The following is a 10,590-nucleotide window of genomic DNA, read 5'->3' as shown; positions in this document are numbered from 1 at the left end:
AAGGGAGATTGAGGGGAGCCCAAAGAAACACCGGGTTTGGGGAGGAGACAGTGGGCTCCCGTGGGGTCTCAGACAGGGAGGGTGTGGTCATCCAACAGGCTCCTCTAGCGGGGCCTGCAAAAGAGGGGCTCTGACCGGGCGCGATAGGGAGGGGGCGGATATGATTTCTAGTTCGTTTCCTTCCATTGTCCTGCGACCGGACGGCTCCGCCAGCTGCTTCCCCTCGAGGAGGTGGGGAAAGCCCCGGGTGGCGGCCGAGAGACGCTCAAGAGACCTAGGGTCCAAACTTTTCGCTCCCGACGCTCTTCTGAATCCTTTTAGGGATCCAGAGAGGCAGATTCCCGCCCAAAGCCCGCTCGCCCTCCCCCAGTACCAGCTTTTTAGGGCCTTGAGCACCCGCCCGTCGGCGACGCTTAGAGGCTGGCGGGACGCCGCGGTCCAGCGCGGCAAGCAGGCGAAGCTCGGCAATGTTCAGCTCCTTCCACGAGGGGGCAGAAGAGCACTAGCCTCGCCGCGCCCTTCGTCTCCACTCGGCTGGGGGTCCATTCAGCCGGGGGCGCAGGATGGATTAGGTCTGGGCGGTCATTCTCCCCCTCTTTGCTCGCATTTACTTTGTCCAGGGGACCAGGGTTGGGCGGAGGGAGGGAGAGTTAGGCGACAGAAGTGACTTCCCTCTGAACCTGGGGTTCCTGCCTGGGGTGAGAAATCCGCGGGCTTTGGGAACCAGGAAAATGAATGGGACAAAGAGCCGAGGGTCTGAGCCATGGGAGCCCAGGATTTTTTATTAACCTCGATGCTATTATCTGTATTTAGAGGTGATTTTTTTTTTTGGTAAACATTAATGTAATGGCTGGATGGCATCACCGACTCGATGGATATGAGTTTGAGTAAACTCCGGGAGTTGGTGATGGACAGGGAGGCCTGGCGTGCTGTGATTCATGGGGTCGCAAAGAGTCGGACACGACTGAGCGACTGAACTGAACTGAATGTAAAAGTTAGATGCACTGAACAGACAGAAGAGGAAAGCGAGGGTCTCAGGGTAACAAGGGAGAGAGGGCAGAAGGGGCTGATAACCCCAGTTTAAGTCCCTGATCTGGGAGATAGGCACGGGTCACACCCTCGTATTTTGTCTGGGGAGACGAGGTTCATTTGGATAACAGAGCTGAGTCTAGCTGCCAAGCAGGACTTGCATTTGGGCTCAGGAACGTCTACAATTGCCCAGTAATGACTGGCCATAATCCGTGGAGCTGCATATAGAGACATGGGGCCCTCCTCTTCAGAACTGAGGATGTCTTTGGGTGCAGGAAAGAACTGCTGAGACATTGGGAATGGGGAACTAGGGATTCAAGATGGTGTGGTGGCTTCTGCAAATGAGGGTTACTTTGGTCTCTGGCCAGTTGGAGGTGGGAGTTAGACCCGCGGCTCCTTTGGTATCAGGTCTATCTGTCAGATGTGGGGTGTTGAGTTACTCATCATTCTGGGCCCTGAGGGCTGGATTCAGGGTTGAGGGCCAGTAGTAAGTCTGAGGTATGGAGCTGATTTTGAAGCTACATTGGGCTTCCTGGTGGCTCCGTCGATAAAGAATCTACCTGCAATGTAGGAGACCTAGGTTCAGTCCCTGGGTTGGGAAGATCCCATGGAGAAGGAAATAGCAACCCACTCCAGTATCCTTGGCTGGAAAATCCCATGGACAGAGGAGCCTGGTGGGTTTTAGTCCATGGGATTGCAAAGAGTTGGTTATGACTGAGTGACTAACACTTTCATGGAGCTGATTTTGAAGCTATATTAGTTCTGGGGATTCTTACACCCACAATCAGCTAGGTGTTCTTTGGAGATGGATGAAAATTTGGGGTAGGGGATTCATAGTCATTGGTGTATGTGGACAATCTGATTTCAAGTACAGTAATCATGGTGCTTTTAGGGTACAGTCTGATGGGGTACCAGATAAATGTTGAGGTTCAGATTATATTTGGGGGGACATGAAATTCAATTTGGGGTTTTTATTAGCTTGAGGTGGAACATAATAGGAACCTAGGAGCAAGTTTGAAGGCCTTTTGTGATTGTGGGTCCTTGCCGGGGAGCAAGGCTTTATATTTGAATGTTGTGCAAGCTTACTTTGAGGAGGGGGATATTTCTATGTATGCATGAGAGCCAGGAGGCTTTTTCCAGGGGGAAACAAGGTGAGGGCTGAGGGTAGGAGACTAAAGCTTTGGGGTGTCCTTATTTTGGGGTGTTTTGCCACTCTTTGGTGCATCTGTTGAAGCTGAGTGGTGGATCATGACATGAGATTCATTTTAGGGTTCACTTAATTTGGACTATGATAATGGTTTGGGATATCCTTTGCTTTTAGCTCCCTCTCACCCTAGAGTCTAGAAGTCTTTTTAGTGAACCTCCAAATATGCCCAAGATTTGATGGAAGAAATTTGGAAAGGGAGCGTATCTCCTCTTATTTTTATGTGGCCTGGATAGATCTGAGGGAGAAAAGGTGGTTTCAGATTCTGAACCCCAATTTATTAAGGGCACACACCTCAACTTAGGGAAAAGTGGGGGGAAGTGGGGTGTCTTGTGGTCAAGTGGACACTCCTGACTAGGGAAGTGCTGTTGAAATTGTGGCAAGGAGAGGTGGTGATGAGGTACGAGGAGGTGAATCTGTACCCTGATTTTCTAGGATAAGAGCCCCAAACAGAAAGCAGACAGAGGACTGGGAGTGTGGGTGAGATGAGGGGGGGTTCCCCACGGCAGCAGGGGCTGGGGGGTAAGCCAGGCCAGCTCTGCACACCCCGGTCCCTGCTCTCTTCGGCTCTCCTCCCCTCTCTCCCTCCCACCGCCCACCCCCCCAACCCAAGGAAAAAAAACTGCCTGTGCAACAGCAATGGCAGATTCCAATCCTCCAGGCTTTCCTAAACCACCACGGAGACCAGCCAGGGGGGAGGGGAAGGGAGGATCGGGCTTTCCTGCTTCCCTAAGACTGGGGCTATGAGCTTGACCTCCTGGCCCCTAGCCCTTTGAGGAGTGCCCCCCTCCCCCGGCCTGGAAGCCAGGTGTCCTGGACCCTAGCCCCCGAGCGGGGGGGCCTGGAGAGACGGGAGGAGGAAGGAGGGAGTGACTTCCAAAATTGGCATCGGGACAGAGCAGGGCTGGCGGGAGGCAGGTGAAAGACGGAATTTTCCTGAAAAAATGGGGGGATCTGAGGACCCCAAATTTGGGGAGCTAGTCCAGGACCGTCCTGCCAACATCCTAGATTTTTTTGGGATTTTTTGGGGCCCCCGGGACCCCTCTAGATGGGGTGAGGAATGTAGTGTTGGGGGAATCTGACTGGGGCACTGCAGCTGCCTCTCCCGCCGAGTTGGAGACGGATGGGCTGGGACGGGTTTGGGGGGGGGTGTCCCCAATTCTGACTGGAAGTGGAGGAACCCCCTCCTGTGCTCTCTTGTGGGGGTCCCCCCTCCCTAGGGCACTCCCCACTCCCTGAGCCAGCCGAGAGGAAGGAGGCCAGCGATGCGACTGGGGCGGCTCCTTTCTCCTGCACCCCAAATGTGAGGGATGCACCCCAAATTTTGTTCCCTTCAAAATAGGGGACCAGGATCTCAGGGGAGAGTAGCTGAGGTAAGTGGGGAGGAAAGTGTCCCCTGTTTTCAGGAGAGACGTGGCGGTTGGGGGGGAGGTTTGGAGGTGCGTGCTCGGGTGGGGTTGGGCTTTGTCAGTCTTGAAATTGGGGGGATGATTGAAGAGGCTTTCTCTTACACCCCGAAACTGTAGTCCCCCAGATGGAAACCAAAGACTGAGACCAGAGGGCCCCCCAACATCCCCAGCCGTTAGTATAGTGTTTGATTTGTTTCATCCATCCCCACAAAGGCTCTGCCGAGGATGGGAGCTGGGGGCAGCTGTTCAGTTTTGGGGTTATGGAGGGGGGTGTGAGGAGCAGGAAGCCTTGGCAGAATTTGATGTGGGACAGATAGGGGTCTCATCTGAGGGTGTCTGGCATCCCCCGGGGCCTAAAAAGACTGCTTACACCACCATCTTAGATCTTTTTGATTGCTAAGAGTTTTGGGGGGTGTGTCGGAAGGGGGGGTGGTAAAGGGAGGATAACTTTTGGGTTTTAGAGGATATTATTTTGATTTGCGGAAGGGATTTTGGCCCTTGGATTTTGCTTTCTGGGGGGTGTTTTTTAAAAATCAAGTCCTGGACAGGAGAAAAAGGCTGAGGGAAGGCCTAGGGTGGGGGTGGGGAGAGGCATGTTTGTCAGCTTAAACGTGGCTTTCTGGGGTGGGCCCGCCTTCCTGGGCCTGGTGAATAGGCTGGTAGGGGTTGTCGTGGGGGCTGGGACTTGGGTCCTGGGGGGCCATGAGGAATGGGGACAGTCCTGAGGGTTGAATACCTGGCCCCCAGGTCCAGAAGGCCCTCTTCTTGGGCCCTGCTGCTCCCCTTTCCCCCTGGCCTCCATTTCCTGCCTTGGGCCTCCATCTTGTGGCAGGCCCAGGGCCCAGGGCGACTTCCGGCCCCCCTCTCCCAACCATCTTCCGGCCCCACCACCTCTGGACTGCCAACTCCCAACACTGCTGTCCTTGGCCTTCTGTCTTTCCTTGCTTTCTCTTGGGTTCTGACCCAGGGAGGGGAGGAACGGACACAGGAAGCCTTGGGTCCCTGCCCTTGCTGAGTCGAGAGGCAGTCTGTTGGTCCCCCACAGTCATTCCCTATTTCCTCAGATCCCACCTCCCCACACACTGGGAATCTCTTGAGCAGAGGTCCTACAGGGAAGATGGTTCCAGTCTTACTACACTGTAAGCTCACCCCATAGGCCTCTCTCCCTTCAGTGGCCTGCTCAGCTCCTAGCTCTAGTTTCTTGCTTTCCCCAACCCTTCTTGGGGCCATGTTTGCCTTTCAGCCTTCTCTGTCTCCCCACCCTTGGTGGTGGTGGGGTCTTCACAGCACTGTCTTGTGCTCCCTTTCTCTCAACCCACCCCAGTCCTGCTCCCGCCCCAGCAGCACACTGTGGTTTGTACGGCACTGTGGCCACGTCCAAACCACACTGTGGTGTTAGAGCGAGGGTGGGGGAGGCGCCGCTGAGGCTTGGCCCGGGAGGCCACCCTGGAGAAGCGACACAGAAAACATCTGGGGCCTTCTGGTGAGGTGGGAGGTGGGGTGGGGTGGGGCGGGGAATGGGAGGTGTGAAAGCCCTGGAAGCTGCCCTTCTGAAGTCCCCAGGGCAGTCTCAGGAGTACTGGCTGCCAGAGACCCCGGAGTACATGCTGCCCCCAGAGAGCAAAGTGGAGTCTTTGTTGCCCACGCCCAGCTCCCCTGGCTCTAGCAGCACAGAAATGTTGGTACTGGGAAGAGAGCCTGCCAATATTGGCTGTGCTGCTCCAGGCAGGGTGGTGAGAGCTGCCGAGGAGGGGCTAAGCCCCGGGGGCTAAGCTGAGAGAAGTGTCCCCCATACTCCCGTAATGTCAGGCGGAAAGCACCAGGCTGAGAGGGAGATCTTTATTGTTTTCTGTATAAAAACGTCCATCAGTTGTGGGGGGGACCCAGGGGTTGGGGTGCAGATGCTCATACAGGAACAGCAAGGTGGGCTGCCCCTGGCAGCCTTTCCACCCTGTCACATGCAGGCCTTGCTCAGAGTCCCAAGCGATCCACAGGTCCAGGGTGAACAGTGAGAGGGGTCAGAGGTGGAAGGCTCAGCATGAGAGCAGAGGAGGATCAGCGGAGGTCAAGAGAAGGCCAGAATCCAGGGTCAGGCTGTCTGGAACAGGAAGTAAAATGGGCCGAGATGGAGCGAGTCCCAAGTAGGACTCCCGTTTCCCCAGAGCACCTGGCTCCTTACAGACCTGACCCCTGCATGCATAGCAGGGAACTTTCTCTTCCCCAGTTCACAGGAGGGGGCTCCTGCTGAGACCCTCCCTACCATCCCCCACCCCTTCAGCTGTTGTGGGAGGAAGAGGACTCCTACCCTGGTCGAAGTTGAGTTTCTTGGCTGGAGGAGTTTCTCCTAGCCCCTCAATATCCACCAGGTCACTGTTGGCGTCCGAGTCGTTCAGAGCACTGAGTGTCACATCTGGGAGGGGGGCACAAGCTAGGTTCTAGGTTCCCTGATGGTTCTCCCCCCACCCCACCCACTTCCCAAAGTTTCAACTTCTCCTTCCCTCCCTTCCCCACCCCAGCCAGTTTCTGGAACCTTCACTGGGAGAGGAAAAGAGATCTGTCCTCTGACCAAAGCCCAGTTCTCTCACTGAACCGCGGATGGGACATCTAATCCCCAGGCAGCAACTCCACAGCCCTCACCAGCCTTCTGTTTCTTTATGGGGGGGCCCCCGGCCTCAGGGACACTGGAGCTGCTTGGTGGAGGAGCAGTTGGAGGAGGCGACAATACACCAGATGCCACCTTCTTGGGCCCTTTCTTGGGTGAATCGGCTGGAAGGGGGATACCAGAATCTTCATATACCTTTCGTTTCACGGTGGCCTTTATTTGAGCCCTAAAGAGACGAGAGAGCAAGTTAGGAAGAGAGTCATAAAAAAGGCTGAGAGAATAAGGGGGTGGGGGCAGGGGAGATGGGCCACTCTGAAGGAACACTGGGGAGCCCCTTCATAGGAATCCAGGTGAGGGCCTCAACGACCTTTGCTAGGGTTCTTGTTTTCCTGGAAGCTTTGCAGCCAATGAGGGCAAATGGAGCATGAAGAGTGGAGTCCCTCAACTGAGGAGTGGGAAAGGCCCACCCCCTAATTCTCTTTTGGGAGAGATGTATGGACGTGGAAGACTACCAGGTAAGCCTGGGTGACCTACAGGTAGATTGAAACTTATTAACAGATCCTGATCGACTAGTTCAGGATCATAATATCCCTGGAAACACCACAGGAGTGTTCAAAAGATCTGTATAAATAACCAGGGAATTCCTACTAGCAAATTCAACTATTGGGTATCTTAAACTACTGGGTAACCTAAAATTAAATTCATGTAAGGTCCTGATGACCACAGCATTTTAGTAACTTCTGATCAATTGTGACAATTCTTTTATTCTTTCAGTTCTCAAGGGACTCACAGAGTAGGAAAGATGTTGAGCTGGAAGGGAGTTTGAGGAAGATGGAACAAATGGGTATGGAGGAAGAAAGCTGCCCACCCGCCCTTTCTCTGCCAGCCAGCCCTCCCTCACACTGTCCGTTCCTTGATGACACAGCTGATGTGATTAAGATCGTCCCCAAATCGCTTCACAGCAGCCCTCAGCATCTCTATCTCCGTCTCCGTCCACTTGGCACTGTCAGAAGGGGAGAGGGGAATAGCGAAAGTGGGAGGAGGAGGGATGTGGAGCCAGCCCACAGGCTACGCATTCCACAGCAACCAGCCTCCTCCCTGCAATGTCCGGGGCCCCTTCCATAAAGAGGTCCTCTTTAAAAAACAAACAAACAAAAAAAGCAAAAAAATTCTTAAGGCCCTGTGGGAACCCTGAGGACCCCCATCCAAACGATAATGCAACAACCTTAGAAGAAAACGGCTCCCCCATCAACGTGAAACAGCTGCTGTAAACAGCCCACTGAAACTAATTCAACAAGTGGGGGGGGGGGTGTCTTACCAACAGACCCTTAAACACAATCTGTTGCAATCTGACGGAATCCCACATGATTTGGGGTGAATGGGTAGTGGTGATGGTCTATGCTCTGCCAATGCGCAGCAGGACAGAATTGTAAAATGAGTCCAGATTACGAGCCTCAGTCTGTGGTTTATGTGTCATTCATTCATTCAATAATCATTTATTAAGATCTACTCTGCGCTGTGCCAGGCACGAAGGGAAACGAACATCTGTCCCTGCCCTAGAGAGTGTCGGTGTCTGTGATCGAGTCCCAGCGTCTGATCTCAGCGTCCAGGTCCCCAGCCCGGGCTCACGTACCCCGCGGGGGAAGAATCGGCCACGGGATGCAGCTGCATCGTCAGCTCTCCGAGCTTCGTGAAGGCGGCGCCCGCCGCGGAGAAGATCTCTCCGACCTGGGGGCGGGGCAGCGTTATGGGGGGCCGGCGCACAGCCCCGCGCCGTCCCGCCCGGAGCCCCTAGCCCCACCCCAGGTTGGACTCCCGCCTGCCCCCCGCCCGGGACGGAAGAGCCGAGAGCCAACTGGGGGGCCCGCCCTCCCGTGGCCGCCAGGGAGCGCTGTCCGCGAGGGAGGTCGAACCTTTGTGGACGCTGACGTCATGGCCCCGCGCGCCTCCTCACGGAGACGCCGCCGCCGCCGCTACCTCGGAGCCGGGACCGCGAAGAGCAAGGCGGTGCAACGGCTCCAGCCCCCGCGCAGGAAGTCCCGCCCCTTCCCGCAGCTGATTGGCTCCAGTTCGGGCGCTCACGGCCTCACCAGCCGCGGTTACTTAGGCCGCCTCGGCGCGCGGGAAGGAGAGTGGAAGACACCGCCTCACTTCCGGCCCGGTTTCACTCCACTTCCGTCGAGGGGTCGGGATTCCCTATTTGGAGACCGACCTCTAGCCCGGGTACCCGCCTCCTAACCCAGACACACACACAAGTCTTAAGAGAGCAGTTTCTCTTTATTTTGGAACGGGACGAGGCGAGAGGGCCGGAGGGACAGGGAACGGCCAACCCCAACCTCCCTCCACAGAAGCCGGGCGCCAGAGGTTGGAGAACAAGGGATTGAGTCTCTCGCCAAGAAAACCTAGTCCGCAGAGGGCACCAGAATGGGGGGCAGGGGGCTGTGACCTGGTGGGGAAAGTCTTTAAATAGAGGAGGGGGCTGGAGAGGGGGAGCGCGACGGTGCTCTAGCGCACCATGTATTCCTTGCGCTTATTGAGCCGAACTTGACAGAAAGAGAAGCCTCCGAGGAGGAGGTAAAGGCCCGCCGCGATGAAACAGTTGTAGCTGACTTGCTCGTAAAGGTTGTATATGTTCTGGGGGCCATTCCTAGGGGTGAGGATTAGGCAGAGAAATATCAGAAACATTAACAGCACACATTTACGGAACACTTACTATATGCCCTGTACCGTTCTAAACGCTTTAACGTGTATTATCTTATTCAATCTTCATAACCCTTTTGGGGGAGAGTTCTGTTATAGCATCCACTTTGCAGGGGTGGACAGAGGCACAGAGAAGTCCAGTAAAATTCTTAACAGCCACATCTAAAGCGGTGGGTTTAGGATGGTCTCTGAGGTCTGACTCCCAAGACTGTTCCTGGGTGCTAGAGAGAGCACCCAGTTTCCCAGCCACCGCGGCCCAAGTGTCTAGCCTCCTGCGATTCTCCGCCCCCAATTCTGACCACATCCCCTGCCTCTCCACTTACTCAAAATCTTTCTCCGTGAAGGGGACGTCTTCAATTAACACAGCAGAATGGACATTGAAAAAGATTCCGAGCATTATCTGAAAAAAGAGAAAGGGTAGGTTGTTTTAACTCAGGCAACTGACCTGGTCGCTGCCTGAACTCCTCCCACTTCGAATGTTGCCACAACATCTGGGTCTGGGAATTACCAGAATGAGCTGGGATTAGGGATGGTTGTTCCCGGATCTGGACTCCGGTCACCTGGAATAGAGCTTGAATGGTGACACAGAGAAGACGTGGTTGGGGCAAGGGCAGAATAGTGAACAACCCAAGAACCCTGGTTATCCTCCTCTCTGGAGGCGTCATTATCACGGGACAGGGCGAAGAGGGGGGTAGAGGGAATCGGCACTTCTCCATATTATTTCTCCCTTTAGTAGAGCGGGTAGAGTCCTGAGGAAATAAGGCCTAGCTATCCATTTCGGGAACAAGCGGTCCCTCTCCCCACTGCCCTCCATTCAGCTCAAGGATCTCTCAAGAACCTAGATCTCCTTCCTCTTACCTTGAGGGTACTCCAGATTTACCAGCCCCGGCTCCCATTCCAAGCTCCAGCTTCCCCTCTCCCCTCCAAATCCTCATTTCTCAATCCAGTTCTGTCTTATTCTCCAGAGGCTAATCAACCACCCCCCACCCCCCCAGCCTGTTTGCTGCTTTTCAAGGCCTGGAGTCTCCTAGCCTTCCAGCCCTCCGACATTGAGCCCCTCAGGCCCTCTCCTCTCCGGTAGTCGCCCGGCAGTCCCCTCACCAACATGATCACTCCCCAGGCGCTGAGGACGATGCCGCAGGCGGCCAGCTTGGGCCCACAGCACAGAAGCGACGCCATGAAGAAAGGAGTTGGGAATCGCCTAGATATGGGCCAGATAGGATATCGGTGAGAGGAAGGCCCTAGGAGCTCAGAAAAGAGAGCTGGACTTGAGGGCTCGAGCTGCGGAGGACGTAGTGTAGGGAGGGAGAAGGAGGGGGCGTGGCCTCCGGGCTCAACCATCGGGCCGGGGGGGGGCACCAGGCGGAGAACTCTGGAGCCTCCGGGTCCTCTCGGGACTTCCGAGGGGAAGGGCGGTGTTTCTCAAATTAGAGTCCATTATTGAACAATATGGATCAATAACTGGGGCGCGAGTTTTGTAGGAGCAAAGTCCTCCGGTTTCTTGGCTACCCCCTCTCTAGTTTGGAATGGGAGGAGCCATGGTGTCACGTGACCAAGTTTGTCAAGTCACGTGACGAGGAAGAATGGGTAGCCCGGTCTTGGAACAGCGTTTATCTCTGGCGGAGCTCTAGGTAAACTTGGCGATG

At 55.2% G+C, this 10,590-nt stretch overlaps 2 protein-coding genes across 4 annotated transcripts; both read right to left on the bottom strand.

The window, feature by feature from the left end:
* Positions 1-5,489: 5,489 nt before the first annotated feature.
* Positions 5,490-8,315, bottom strand: BACC1 (BPTF associated chromatin complex component 1). Of its 3 annotated transcripts, none has more exons than XM_068978298.1 (6): positions 8,158-8,315; positions 7,878-7,972; positions 7,146-7,247; positions 6,280-6,470; positions 5,948-6,052; positions 5,494-5,740 (listed from the first exon to the last, which is right to left on the bottom strand). In XM_068978298.1, exons 1-6 carry the CDS (start codon positions 8,176-8,178, stop codon positions 5,676-5,678), a joined length of 579 nt encoding a protein of 192 aa, XP_068834399.1. In that variant the 5' UTR covers positions 8,179-8,315; the 3' UTR covers positions 5,494-5,675. The 3 variants fall into 3 exon arrangements, with proteins under 3 accessions (XP_068834402.1, XP_068834399.1, XP_068834400.1); XM_068978299.1 differs by having other exon boundaries at positions 5,494-5,736; XM_068978301.1 differs by lacking the exon at positions 7,146-7,247 and having other exon boundaries at positions 5,490-5,740.
* A 218-nt stretch (positions 8,316-8,533) lies between these two features.
* Positions 8,534-10,231, bottom strand: RNASEK (ribonuclease K). The gene is made up of 3 exons (XM_068977879.1): positions 10,046-10,231; positions 9,268-9,344; positions 8,534-8,891 (listed from the first exon to the last, which is right to left on the bottom strand). The coding sequence occupies exons 1-3, from the start codon at positions 10,121-10,123 to the stop codon at positions 8,750-8,752; spliced, it is 297 nt and encodes a 98-aa protein (XP_068833980.1). The 5' UTR covers positions 10,124-10,231; the 3' UTR covers positions 8,534-8,749.
* Between the last annotated feature and the right edge of the window lie 359 nt (positions 10,232-10,590).

Source organism: Capricornis sumatraensis, chromosome 8 (assembly GCF_032405125.1).
Source record: "Capricornis sumatraensis isolate serow.1 chromosome 8, serow.2, whole genome shotgun sequence".
Classification (NCBI taxonomy): domain Eukaryota; kingdom Metazoa; phylum Chordata; class Mammalia; order Artiodactyla; family Bovidae; genus Capricornis; species Capricornis sumatraensis.
This window is presented reverse-complemented; position numbering and strand designations above follow the sequence as displayed.